Raw genomic sequence first — 14,512 nt, forward strand, 5'->3', positions numbered from 1 at the left:
TCAGCTTGCCTCTCTTTGTTGTGTGGGAGCGAGCGCATCCATTGTTTATCTGCATTATTATTACTCTCCATTGCCAACAAATCGTTAATGACAAAGCATACAGATCAAACCCCTCTTTGGCAGCCAGGTCTGAACTCAAAGACATATTCTGCAATTGTAGATAATGGCTGAACTGTCTGACCCCACAGCTTGAACAACTTTTTAGTTTAGATCTTAATATAGTATTAGAATTACACATGATGTAAACTCTAGGTCTTTGTACAAATTACACCAGTGTAAAAGTTTTCCTTGATGAAAGGTAAATTCTCATGTGGCAAGAAATACCTACGTCATTCTGTTTTTAGTAAAAGTATCAGTACGACAATAATGTACATTTCTCCAAGTAGAACTTTCAGTCTTCAGCCTCACTTTGATACTTTCCAATTATCACCTCTTAATATCAGACTTATTTTAAATGCAGAAAAGGCACAAGTACGTGGTCTTCTCCACCTCCACCAGTGACTCACAATACTTGCTAATACTGATCTGATGTACATGAATGTATCCATTGTAATCACCCTCACTATTAACAGAGCAGAGGATTGTGAAACAATGTAGCAAACAACAATAAAAACCATCAAATCTCGAGTGTCAGGATGTTTCACATGTTTGTAATACATGCACTGCTGACATGTAGCTGTCAGCCTGAAGCTATTGTCCATACGCAGTCCTCACATCAAACCTAGTAGCTGCAGGGCAGCCGTCGAGTTAAAAGAAGCAAACATGATCAGCAAGTTCCCAGTTTCATCATGGAGAATGAGGAAAATTATATCCTGTCCACTCTCAACAGCCATTGTTAAAATGTCTTCAATATCATCATGTAGAGGCCCAATAGTGATGCTATGTTTCCTTAAAGCAAAACAGCATTTCTGGTGAATCGTCAAATCAGCAGGCATAACAAGGAATATCTTATTATCGGATGGCAGTAAAATTAAGACTGTGATTTATGTAATTTCAGATTAACACATCAATAAGCCTTATAGGAAATGTCTCATTAATTAGTCATCCCTTAATTGGCCCTGAATGTCATTAGCGCACCGTGTGTGTTAACCCACGCGTTCATTACAACATTACTCTGCGATCCAGATCTGCATGGACGAGCTGGATTAGTTTAACTCCTGTAGCCACTTCTGTGTGTGTGTGGGGTGTGTGTGTGTGTTTTTGAGAATAATATGACGCCCATGCTGATGCACGGAGCTGGTTCTGCTTTGATCAATGGTGCCTGGCACTGGGGTGCTGGAGGAGGGGGGGAGGGTGCTGGAGGTGAGGTTGGGGGTTGAGGAGGGGGTCTGAACCTCCCCCTGGCGGTGATGAAGACGAATGAGCTAACAAGACATGACGGAATTGCTTTTGCAAAGAGGGGGGCTGAATGCTGTATTGTGATATTGTGTTGAGGGCGGTTAAAAGGGGCAGGTTGATTTATTGTTCCAGCAGCAGATAGCCACCGTTTTACCTCCCCTCCCTCTTTATTTATTCACAGAGACCCTTCGTCCTTTAATTACAGCCCCCAGCCTCCTCCATACTCTCATCTATGTCCTTATTAGAGGAGTCATACCACACATCATACACATGTTCACGACAGCAGACGACATCAGTATACATAAGACACAGGCTGAGGGGAGTACAGGTTTTAGGGGGGGAAATGGTACCCAAAATGTCACAGCCATGTTGATTTTGCATTCTATAACCACCTTATGGTCATGAAAACAGGGAAGAAATGCATAAATGGGTGAGAGTAATGAAGCCAGGGAGCTGAAGGTCAAAGAAGCATCTATGAAAAAAAGCATGGTATGGATGAAATGGAGGAGGGGAGGAAAATGGGCCGATTAAGATATGTACATAATGGGGAAGAGGGATGGGGGATGACAAATGGAGAAATAGAGCAATCCTCAGAGAGAGGAGGAGGGGGTAAAGACATGTTAAATGGTGTAGGAGGCCTGAGAGTATAAGGTGGAGCCCACCGGTCCAATCTGATGAATTCATAAAAGGTCTTGAAGGAGGAGATTAAAAAAAACTATCAGAAAAGTCTGATTTGCAGTTTACTAATCAGATAAATACACACTTATTGTCTCGTTGGGCCAATTACAGATTAGTTTGTTTGTTCTTAAATGAATATGGATCATCTCAGTACACAAGACCAATACCCCTGCAACAATAAGTGGACAAATTGCTGTGCAGGTCTACATTAGTGATTCTCTGCAGCGAAAAATAAGAGACGGAAGAGGGGGGAGGGGGGGTGTCAGGGAGGGGGGGGGCCACCTCACCCCCACACAATTTATCACTGCATTGCTATTCGCTGTCTGAAATATCAGCCTATTAAAACATTCATTGAGCTGATTAAACTGCAATAAAATCCAACAAAATTTGCACTGACACTTTCAGTGCATGATTTATTAGCCAGGCTCTGCATGTGCGGCTCCAGCACTGATAAACACAGGGAAGGGGGGAAAGATCAGATGCTGCTGCCACCTGTTGGCTGACTGAGAGCTGACGGTGAAGGGTTCAGCGAGGGTTTTCAATCAGAGAGAGAGAGAGAGAGAGAGAGAGAGAGAGAGAGAGAGAGAGAGAGAGAGAGAGAGAGAGAGAGAGAGACTAAGAAACCTCTAGGGCTACTACATGTGAAGTTGTTCGACATGGGACCACCTTGTTCGATATGGTGACAGCAGACAGTCGCAGCTATTGAGATGCATCATTGGCGACACATGATACGTGCACTCGACTCATGAGAGAGAGAGAGAGAGAGAGAGAGAGAGAGAGAGAGAGAGAGAGAGAGAGAGAGAGAGAGAGAGAGAGAGTATTTAAAAGAGTCCTGAGTATGATCACTGTGACTTACTGTTGTAGTTTCCAAGATTCTCAACTACAGCCTGCGTCTCTACTGGGGTGTGAGAATATTGAGGGGGTCAGACGTTGCCCCCGGAGGCCGTCTTTGTCGTTAAAGAGGGACGGAGGGGAGAGGGAGACAGAAATAGACAAGGTTTGCTGTGGTCCACTGGGCACTCCTCTGCCCCACCCCACAGGGACAAGCTGGTCAGAGGGAGAGAGAGAGAGAGAGAGAGAGAGAGAGAGAGAGAGAGAGAGAGAGAGAGAGAGAGAGAGACTAAGAAACCTCTAGGGCTACTACATGTGAAGTTGTTCGACATGGGACCACCTTGTTCGATATGGTGACAGCAGACAGTCGCAGCTATTGAGATGCATCATTGGCGACACATGATACGTGCACTCGACTCAGAGAGAGAGAGAGAGAGAGAGAGAGAGAGAGAGAGAGAGAGAGAGAGAGAGAGAGAGAGAGAGAGAGAGAGAGAGAGAGAGAGCATTTAAAAGAGTCCTGAGTATGATCACTGTGACTTACTGTTGTAGTTTCCAAGATTCTCAGCTACAGCCTGCGTCTCTACTGGGGTGTAAGAATATGTGAAATAAACTGAAATGGGGAATTTAACACCTGGTGAACATGTTGACTTGATAAATAACTGTAGTAACAAATTGTTTCATAAGTTGAATGAGAGATACAGACTGTAGATAGAGGTTTAAATAATAAAGAAGGGAAGAAATAAGTGTAATAGGAAGTGGAAATATTACAATTTATTGTATATTTGGCAGCCTCATATTTCTTAATGTCAGATGCAAATTGAAATTATTCATGAAAACCATTGTGCAATCAGTGAGAAACGTGTAACCGGTCAACACGTCGCTACAGAACGACCCCATCCTCCTTTACTTGATGTGATCTAATTACTTACCGTGTACTGTGATTCAGATTATTGCAGAATGTGAGCGATCAGATTGTAACAATATCCACAGTCCACATTTCACCGCATTAGCTGAGGGGGAAGTGTTTTGTTTGGAACTGTTGTTGTATTGATCCATGTGGTTTATTACAGGCTGTGCGAATGTTAACACTGTGCGGGGAAGAAAGGAGGTGGGATTACCTGGAAATGGCGGTATCGATCGGGGTTTGCCTCAGGAGAGAGCTGGTCCCCCCCCCCACCAGGGGTGGCTACGCATGTGTTGGAAGGAATCTGCACAAAGAGCCAGGCCACAAACATCACCTGAGACTGTGTGTGTCTGTGACAAAAGGATTCATTTTTTAAAGACCTCTCTAACGATCATGATCTGCTTGTTTGTGTGCGCTCCTGCACCCTGTTTCTTTCTCTGTGGAACATTTTGAGTCCTGGATGTTAAAATGTATTAGGCCTTTTCTCAGGCCCCTGCTCGAAAATGACGCCTAAAATGAAATGTGTATAACTCTACAACTACAGGGTCTATGTGAAGGATCTTGGTATCTGTATAAAGGTAACACAGTGTAAATGAAGAAGGAACACAAAATAAATGAAAGATTTACAAGTTAAGATTGAATATCCCCTTTAAATCATGCAGATGAATCCTATAACCTCTAGCAATCCATAGCACAATGACCGAATATTATCTGTGAATTTAAGGCAACTGTTGGGCCTTGGTGGAGGTATGCGCTTTACTGAGTGCCTTTTTAGTTTATGTGGTTTGAGATTTTAAAGAGTCAGGCTTGGGCTTAGATTAAGGTTTGATTTTGGATTGTTTCATAGTTTTCTTATTTTTTCCACCCATTGCAACCCTTTTACTTTTTTCTTATTTGGGTTTATGTTCAGTTATAGGAAACGTGAATCAATTAAGCAGCTAAGATGGTGTTAGCGTATTTTTTGAGTATACATTTCTAAATATTTATTATACAGCCAAATTTGATTAATATTCACATTACACGTGATGCTTGGACAACTACCCAGCGCTACAGACTCTGATTCTATGGCAGGTTGTATCTGATTACCCACCATGCATTTACACTTGTGCTCATTACACAATGAAGTGTTGGGATATCAAAGCTATTAATACAGATCAGACCCAGAGAGGATGTGGGACCCGGCCGTCCTCTCAGCCCAGTGTTGTCTCACTGTCACGCTGCTGCTGGTCTGTCTGCTGGTCTGGCTCAGAAGGAAAACTCAAGGTGCAGGTAAATGCTGTGGATATGTGTGTATTTGTGATGGACCCATTCTGTCTCTGTTTCAGTCAGTGGCTTTTCTTTACATTTGCATCAGCATCACTTTTGGAAACTTTTTAAATGTAATATTTTATAAATTATGTCATAAAGGCCTGCTGTGTATTTATCAGGTAAAAAATACTCAAGCATGACATGTTTTGGCATTCAGTCCAATAGGGGATGACTGTGCAGTTTCACAGTAATGGCGGTGCAGACATCTTGAGTCTATTTAAAGACGCCTCCAATAGGCTGCGTTCAAGAGACGAGCCTTCGTCTCTCACTGATTCTTTCTTTTTCATCTTTAATCAATTTCCATGGCCGTCAATATAAATAATTCACATTCTTAACCATGACTCCTATTCATTTTCTATTTCATTGGCCACAGTATCAATGTTAAGCTTTATAGTTCTAATTTAATATGCAGAGAAAATACAAGAATGGTGATCATTAATGTTTTCACTTGCAAAATGGGCCGAAGAGACAGAGCTGAGGAATAATGCTGGAGCAGCATCTTTTGTGGAAAAGGGTTTATCATGTGAGTGAGCAGCCCCCTTGTACACTGCAGTGAGTGATGGAGCTTTGTTTTCTACAAGAACAGCTGATGATGCAGTTGTACAGGAAGGTCTGTGTGGAGCATATGTATGGTACAGCTGAGGTCTTATCACAGTCTGTATTATCCTGTATCATTCTACCTCCTCAGGTGGTGATGACCCGTCAGCGTCTGAGACTAAGATGTCCTGCAGCTCTGATCCAGCAGTAGGCGCTGGTAAGCCAGATTGAAATGAAAGGACTGTCTCCATTAGTGTACAGTAGTGACGAATGAAGACCTGAAATTCAGCTGCAGTAGCAGTAACTGCTGTTCCGATATGCAGTGAATAACATGACAACTGCATCTCTAATGTTCCACAAAACTTTAATGTTAAAAGTATTTTTCAACAAGACAAAGAAACCGAACAACTGAACAGGGACAGTACGGAGAAAATAACATCAGTGTCCTGGAGAATTCAGTTCAGAATTGGGGGCGTATAACTTGACCTGCAGCAGTTACACACATGGGCAAAACTTTTTTAACTTAATATACATGATAAATATATTGGTTATATTTTCATTTTTGACATTTGTGTGCTGATTAATGTGAAAGAATACATCCACATTCAGAGTTGTAGAAGATGAAATATGTAAAATTACAGAGAGTATGAATGGATTAATTAGATTAATAAGAGATGAATACTTTTAATAGGCACTGCATACGTGCGTGTGTTTCTGTGTGTGTGTGTGTGTGTGTGTGTGTGTGTGTGTGTGTGTGTGTGTGTGTGTGTGTGTGTGTGTGTGTGTGTGTGTGTGTGTGTGTGTGTGTGTGTGTTTAGTGCTAGAGTGCAACTATGTGTGCCTCAGTGTCTGCCAAGAGGATAGTTGAGCTGGACACCCACTGCCATTACTTTCCATAACAGGCAGACTGCATTAGAGGTTGAGGCTCCTTGTGCTCCACACAGTTGAGCAGGGTGGCAGGGATTTTTACACTCAAGGCATCTTTCCCTCAGCCAGCTTCAAGTCCGGCACCATGGCACAACCAGCTCCCGTTCACCCCACCAAGATGGGAGTGGGTCGGGCGATTGCCGTGCTGACCTCGGGAGGCGATGCCCAGGGTGAGTAGAGGATTTCTAGTGTGGCATGGGCAGTGTGGAGTGCCATGGCTGGACGTGTCTGTTGTTTGTTTGATACGGCAGGTGGTTGAGAGTATTTGGTGATTAATTAATAACTCTACAGGAGTGTTTAATGAAAGATAATAAGTAGTAGTTAAGTTGTAAAATGAGAGAAGGCCAAGAAAGGCCTAGAAATAGAGTAGAGTCGAAAATGTCGATGTCTCTTCATTGATTGCCTTAGACACAGGCTATACTCCACACAGTGTGTCAGTTTAGCTTGAAACTTGTTTAAAGTATAATATAGCCTGTAATAACATCTCTTTATGTACTACAAAAGTCTAACTAGCTAGGTACCCATCTGAAATCCTAGCATAACTTATCGAAAAGGGCAGCACAACCTCCCTTATTCCAAGCTGCTCGGAACACAGCGTGAGACAGATGCTCCTCTGACCTTTACCTTGACGAGGACCAAATCTCCACGGCAACCTTTAGGATGTGTCAGTGACCCCACACCAGCCTGTAGTGTGAATGTGTGAAACACTGACTGCTCCATCTGCCTGTTTCTCTACCTATCTTAACTTTACGAGACCTTAGTGGAAGCATGTGCATGCCAAACAGGCTAACCCTCACTCTTCTTCTTTTTCACCCTTAATCTTCATAATCACAGCCTTGCCTTTTTAGTCATCTTGATATCTTCCTTGATTTAGTCCAACTTTCTGTCTCCTTCCCTCCCTCCTGTCTCTCTCACACTGTATCTGTTATGAGGGCTAATTTTAGAGGAGTGACCTTTCTGTCATGTGTTTGTAAAGTGGAGCGGTAGTGAGTGAGCAGGCCGACCTTACTCCACCTTTCTCTCCTCTCCTCCTTTAAACTGTAAGTGGAGATGCTCTTGGCACACCTAATCTATCCAAATCATGTCCTTTAAGTAACCCACCCCCCTGAGTGAAGAGGCCAACTTGCCTTTCCTGAAAAACAGATTGACACCACAACTCTACAGTTATAATCATCCATCTTTGCCTTAAGCTTGTTGTTGTTGTTGTTGTTGCACCATCATCAGCCGTTTTTTTTAAAGTAACAAAATACAAATGTAAGTCAATGATCGAGAGTTGTGCAACATCCATGCAGCACGTTAAAGCTTTGAAGGGCTCTCAAAATAACTCACTCAAGCTAAATGCTACATTGTTTTAACTGTAGTACAGAAAATTCATTTTTTATTTACTCTTTGATAAAAAACAACCAAATGTTTTTGCAGGAATATAAAGCGCAAAACGTCTTACAATAACTATTTTTTTTACCATATTTTTCCAATCACCTGGTTCAGTCAGTCCCACCTTTGTTTCAATCCTATCATAACATGTATATGTAATTACTATGTGCATGCACTTTGCCTACAGGTATGAATGCAGCTGTACGAGCTACAGTTCGAGTTGGACTTTACACTGGAGCCAAGGTTTATTTTGTCCATGAGGTATTATTTTTTTATATAATTGTTATTCTCTTAATATTATTGTGCACAATATCAAAATAAATACAACAGACTGTATGTCTCTGCCTATTTATTGTGGTGCTAAAGTGCTGTATTCAAAATGTTCATCAAAAACGTTATTAACTGTGGAGCTGGTACCAGTGAATGTTCCACACTTCAGTTTGAGGAATTACTTCAAAATCAAATGTACTTTGATCAACAAATCCATTTAGCATTATCCCATTGACAAACATCACCAAATCCCATTTCCAACATACACTGAACTGAAATAGCAACATGTGTCACAGTAAAAATAGTACTTCTTCCAATCAATGCTCTTTCAAAGAGTTGATTTTGTGTTGTGTGTTTGTTTGTTGCCAGGGTTACCAGGGTCTGGTGGATGGAGGTGATAATATCCGCCTTGCTACTTGGGAGAGTGTGTCGATGATGCTGCAGCTGGTGAGAACAAGCATGAGGATGCAAAAGCATATTTATAAAACAGCATTTTTCTTATTGCTACTGTTTTCCCGATCACTGTCCAAACTATAATAAGTGGGATGGATGTGTGTGTAACTTTAGCAGCTCTGGCTTCTACTTTACAGTTCTGTAGGTCAAGTGGTCATTTAAATGTCAAGGGTTCATTAAATAGCAAGACTCACTGCATCTTAGCCATGAGCACTAGGGTTTCATGACCTTACCCCTTGTCCTTATATGCCTCCCGATGAATCATGTCTGGGAATGCAACCTTTCCTCCTTGCCCGACCTTAGGGTGGGACTGTGATTGGTAGCGCCCGCTGCATGGATTTCCGCAACAAGGAGGGCCGCACCAAGGCTGCCTGCAACTTAGTCAAGCTGGGCATCACCAACCTGTGTGTGATTGGTGGCGATGGCAGTCTGACGGGCGCCAACCAGTTCAAAACAGAGTGGAGTGAGCTGCTGGTCGATCTGGTCAAAGCCGGTGAGAGTCATGGCCATGAAATACACCAATCTAAACAAGACAACCTATGTATACAAGAGAAACTAGAATGTCATTCAGTAGAGCGTATCCCACCGCCAAGGCCTAACAGTCCCCTTAAATTCAATCAAGCTGCACCACATTGCACACACTCAGCATTCTCCCAAGTGTAACTCATTCCCAGCATAGTCTACTACATCATTATGGTTGAGGCTCAGGGGTGGCCTCTTCTGAATTCGTTGTGATTGGATCAGTGGATCAATTCCCCTTTAATCACTGATTCCTTTAAAAATATAAAAAAGAACGTGAACATGTAACACGTGTAAATGTACCTGAATATAAATCTACTGCAGAGTTAAGTACAGATACATGAATAATGTACTTAAGTACAGTAACAAAGAAAATGTACTTTGTTACATCCCACCACTGCTTGCAATGTTAAAGAAAGTGTTTGTTTTTTTTAAATCCCTTTGTCCAGATCTCACACCAAAATTGAATGTCCCCTCCTTTGACCAAGTTTCATGGAAATTGGCTCCGTAGTTTATGCGTAATCCGACTGAAAAACCAACCCAAGAGCAGGGTTGACACCATAACCTTGTGCTCTTCCACATCTGCTGTTTCATTTAACCCTGTTGGTGAAATAGTGCATTTAATCTTCACTCAGGTAAGATCACAGCCAACGAGGCCAAGTGTTCCTCTCACCTCAACATCGTCGGCATGGTGGGCTCCATTGACAATGACTTCTGTGGCACCGACATGACCATTGGCACGGACTCTGCCCTGCATCGCATCATAGAGATAGTGGATGCCATCACCACCACAGCACAGAGGTACTAATGTTACTGTAAAAGTTATTCACTTACATGAATGACAGACCTGCTGTGGCAGTTTAAGATCGTTGACTTGAAATGTGTCATTCTGCAGTCACCAGAGGACTTTCATCCTGGAGGTGATGGGCAGATACTGTGGGTGAGTACAGCCTGTGTGCATGTTGTGTGGCACGGGGGTGAAGTGGCCACAAAGCTCTATAAACGGGTAGTTGTAACATGATGGATACTGATGCTTAATGTGTAAAGTGCTGGTTGTACACTACATACAAAAAACGGTTGGGACTGTGGTACACAGGACACTCTCGAGGGATATCTGGTGAAATAAACCAGGGCGGAGCAGACAAAGTAAGAATGTAAAACAAAGACACACAACGTTGGTATCTTCTAAGTAAAACAGTAAATAACAGAAAAAGTCCAAATAAAAGGAAATTGCAACTTTAACCCAAAATCTCAAATTGAAACCTTAATTCCAAACAAGTTTTATGTTCAAACAGTGAGTCTCCAATCTGTTGATTCTATAGCTCCTCTCAGGGGCAGATCCTCTCTGAGGATGGAATAGTTAATGTTCCTCTTCTTCACATTCTACAGATATGCTAGCTGCTCTATGAGGATGTGCCATAGTGTATGGGTTGTACTTTGACACACAACACTTTGAGCTAAATGCTGAGAGTTTATCTTATCATAAAATATGCTAATTGGCAGCTAAGGCTGATGAGAATAGTATGGGTTTTGCAGGTTTTATCTTTGGTATCATTAACCAAAATACAGGAAAATGTGGTTGTTTGTGCGATAACTGGTCCTGAAAGGCTTATTTGACCTAAATCAAATTGTAATATGCTGTATAAAAAATGACCCAAGATCACATTAAATAGTTTAAAAGGTCATTACTCAGAGTCTAATTTTCAAAAAGCATTTATCGCCCGTCTGATGACCTTTTACCCGCAGTTACCTGGCTTTAGTGACAGCTCTGGCCTGTGGCGCTGACTGGGTGTTCATCCCTGAGATGCCTCCAGATGATGGATGGGAGGAGCATCTCTGCAGGAGACTGACAGAAGTACACGTCTTATCCTGCATCATCCTCAGAGACTAACTTTAATCTGGCTTTTTTTAAAGTCTGCCTGTTGATTCTAAAGCTGTTCTCTGTCCCTCTCAGCAAAGAGGTCGCGGCTCCCGTTTGAACGTCATCATTGTGGCAGAGGGAGCGATGGACCGCAGTGGAAAGCCTATTACCTGTGAGCTTGTCAAAAATGTGAGTGAAGACAGTGCTCCAACATACTGTACTAAAACATAGGATATACTCTTGTTACAAGAGGAAGGCTGCTCATAAATGATCTGTCTGTCCAGCTGGTATCAGAGAGGCTCAGCTTCGACACTCGTACGACCATCCTGGGGCACGTACAAAGAGGTGGAACCCCCTCTGCCTTTGACAGGATCTTGGTAATACCTCATTTTTCTCATATATAAACTCAGCAGTGGGTCTCATCTCTGTTCCATCAACCACACATACATCTATGAGCTTCTCTGAGTGCCAACGTGCTCTCTCAAATGCCTTGACATCATCCAGGCGAGCAGGATGGGAGTAGAGGCCGTGATGGCTCTGCTGGAGGCCACACCAGACACTCCTGCATGTGTGGTCAGCTTGTCTGGGAACATGGCTGTCAGGCTGCCTCTCATGGAGTGTGTGCAAGTGGTGAGTCCATTATTTTTACATACTGTACACAAAAAACCTGCTTCTACGGTTTATACAAAATGAGCTAAATTATTAACATATGTTTAGTATTTTGTTCATTTTCTGATTTAATCCTCTGTTTCCTTTTTGTATTTTGATCAACTTCAGACTAAAGACGTCACCGTAGCCATGTCTGAAGGGAGGTTTGACGATGCTGTGAAGCTCAGGGGAAAGTGAGGCATGCACGGTTGTGTTATCATTTCAAATTCTCATGTGTTGCATTGAGTCTCACTTGTCTGTACATTTCTCACTTCTGACAACAGGAGCTTTGAAAACAATTGGAACACTTACCAAATGTTGGCTCATCTGCACCCCCCAGACACAAAGGTGAGGAAGTGCAGTTGTGCCACATACATAAACTGTCTCTGAGTCAGAAAATCAATACTTTTGTTTTGACAAGTGTCTCTGCAAATTTGACTGTGTCAGAGTAATATCAACATCGCCATCTTGAACGTGGGCGCTCCGTGTGCTGGGATGAATGCTGCAGTCCGTTCAGCTGTCAGGATCGGGCTTCTGCAGGGCCACCAGATGTTGGCAGTGCACGATGGATTCGATGGCTTGGCTCATGGGAAGGTAAATTCTAGTTATGCACACATATAAACAAGAAAGCTTTTACTCTCATGATAAACAGCTTTACCCTGTCGGTGCATGTCTATACAATTGGAAGAGACTGATCCGCTGTCTCTGCTCAGATTGAGACCATTGGTTGGTCTGGAGTGGGAGGATGGACAGGAAAGGGGGGCTCCAATCTGGGAACTAAGAGGTGAGACTTCAATTACATTACATGTTTCAGTTTTTTTTTTAAAATCTACATTGACTTTTATCTTAATGTAACATGGAGCAGGTTATTCAGTGTGTTTCCCTTTCATAAAGATCCCTGCCACACATGTTCATGGAGGAGATCAGTCTGAGCATCACTAAGTTCAACATTCATGCTCTAATCATTATTGGAGGCTTTGAGGTGAGCAGCAAGTATATGAAGGTTTTGCTTGTGTATTGACGCTATTAAAGTCAGTACACACAAATGCAACATGTAAAACATACGATGAAAGTCATTTGTACTAATTTTGTCCTTTGTTCCCCATCAGGCGTTTGTTGGAGGTCTGGAGATGGTGCAGGCTCGAGAGAAGTATGAGGAGCTGTGCATTCCCCTTGTCGTCGTTCCTGCTACTGTCTCCAACAATGTTCCTGGATCTGACTTCAGTGTCGGAGCTGACACTGCCCTCAACACCATAACCATGGTAAAACTCTTAAAAACAAACACTTAACAATCTAACCCAGGATTATACAAGTCCTGCTCACGACAATTTATTCATCTTCTCTCTGTTTCTTTTCTCTTTGTTCTCGTTCTCCTTTTCAGACATGTGACAGGATCAAACAATCGGCTGCCGGCACCAAGAGGAGAGTGTTTATAATTGAGACTATGGGAGGCTACTGTGGCTACCTGGCAACCATGGCTGGCCTGGCATCTGGGGCTGACGCTGCCTACATCTATGAGGAGCCTTTCAACATCCATGAACTAGAGGTCTGAGCTTATGAATGCATAAAAGGAAGTACCTCTGTGAGGGACGCATGGAGGGATGGAGGGATGGATGGACATTTCTAAACTCTGTGGTCTAACAGCTGCTTTTTTTTGTAGTTGAACGTGGATCATCTGGTGGAGAAGATGAAGACCACTGTGAAGAGAGGACTGATTCTTAGGTTTGCATCGTTTCTGGTCTGAACAGAATTAACTTTAAACTCTCAGTGGCTTTGTACCTCATTCGATATCCTCCTTGTGTTTCAGAAATGAGAACAGCAATGCTAACTACACCACAGATTTTATCTTCAACCTGTACTCAGAGGAGGGCAAGGGTGTGTTTGACTGCAGAAAGAATGTACTCGGACATATGCAGCAGGTGTGTGTGTGTTCAGAACAGGTCTTTTGTCAGTTTGTGTTGTTACAGACTCATTATTTTAATTCAATAATAACACAATTATAAGAAAAGCTTTTTGTTTTCAGGGTGGAACGCCTAGTCCTTTCGACAGGAATTTTGCCACAAAGATGGGCATCAAGTCTGTCCTTTGGTTGACTGCCAAACTGAAGGAATGCTACAGACATGGTGAGGACATCGCGTTACTAAAAACACACAATGTTGTATACTTCTGGTGTGCTCACCCCTTGCGCTTCCTGAATTGATATGGCTTTGTTTTTAATCTCAACCCTCCAGGTCGCATCTTTGCCAACTCTTCAGATTCAGCTTGTGTGCTGGGCATGAAGAAGAGAAGTTTGGTCTTCCAGCCTCTGACAGAACTTAAAGAACAGACTGACTTTGAGTAAGATCTTATTTTAGTCCATTCTGTTTATTTTCATGTCACTTCTCTAGCTCTTGATGTGAAATCGGTCAAAAATTACTTTACTTAAAATATTTTACATAAATCATCCGACACGTCTTGAGGACTTCACTCTTGTTGTTATCATGCTCCTTGCTCTGACACATGTTTTTTTTTTGTTGTTGTTGTTGTTGTTTTTAATCTGCAGACACCGTCTTCCAAAGACACAGTGGTGGTTAAAGCTGAGGCCCATCCTGAAAATTCTGGCCCATTACAAGATCGACCTGGACACCTCTGAAAAGACTGCGATGGAACATGTCATTAAGAAGAGAGGCCTAGTTCCTTAGAAGCCTTTGTTCTCAACCTGACGTCACCCGTCTGTTTTCTTTTTGAAGCAACCCTGTCTTTGAAAAGTGTGATATGAATAAAGACAAGCAAGTCTCACAATAAACACTCTATTTGAACACCTTGAAAACCTGTGGTCCGGTGCATTTTTGGGAAATATTGAAATATTGTACTTTTGCTAATGT

The 14,512-nt window shown here is 42.4% G+C and overlaps 1 protein-coding gene across 1 annotated transcript; it reads left to right on the top strand.

The window, feature by feature from the left end:
* Window positions 1–4,925: 4,925 nt before the first annotated feature.
* Window positions 4,926–14,457, top strand: pfkmb (phosphofructokinase, muscle b). The gene is made up of 24 exons (XM_035152293.1): window positions 4,926–5,020; window positions 5,748–5,813; window positions 6,589–6,693; window positions 8,085–8,158; window positions 8,537–8,614; window positions 8,924–9,113; window positions 9,775–9,940; window positions 10,035–10,079; window positions 10,886–10,994; window positions 11,094–11,189; window positions 11,285–11,377; window positions 11,505–11,630; window positions 11,778–11,842; window positions 11,933–11,996; window positions 12,096–12,242; window positions 12,362–12,432; window positions 12,543–12,630; window positions 12,758–12,910; window positions 13,030–13,194; window positions 13,309–13,370; window positions 13,456–13,567; window positions 13,672–13,771; window positions 13,880–13,985; window positions 14,191–14,457. Exons 2-24 carry the CDS (start codon window positions 5,780–5,782, stop codon window positions 14,327–14,329), a joined length of 2,388 nt encoding a protein of 795 aa, XP_035008184.1. The 5' UTR covers window positions 4,926–5,020; window positions 5,748–5,779; the 3' UTR covers window positions 14,330–14,457.
* The last annotated feature ends 55 nt before the right edge of the window (window positions 14,458–14,512 follow it).

This window comes from Hippoglossus stenolepis, chromosome 3, assembly GCF_022539355.2.
Source record: "Hippoglossus stenolepis isolate QCI-W04-F060 chromosome 3, HSTE1.2, whole genome shotgun sequence".
NCBI classification, from domain to species: Eukaryota; Metazoa; Chordata; class Actinopteri; order Pleuronectiformes; family Pleuronectidae; genus Hippoglossus; species Hippoglossus stenolepis.

Bases quoted from the DNA above. Each gene is read 5' to 3' on its own strand.
- pfkmb (XM_035152293.1), top strand. From the start codon at position 5,780: ATGTCCTGCAGCTCTGATCCAGCAGTAGGCGCTG. The intron at 11,190-11,284 runs GTGAGTGAAGAC...CTGTCTGTCCAG, and splicing joins CCTGTGAGCTTGTCAAAAAT to CTGGTATCAGAGAGGCTCAG. The intron at 13,986-14,190 runs GTAAGATCTTAT...TTTAATCTGCAG, and splicing joins AAAGAACAGACTGACTTTGA to ACACCGTCTTCCAAAGACAC.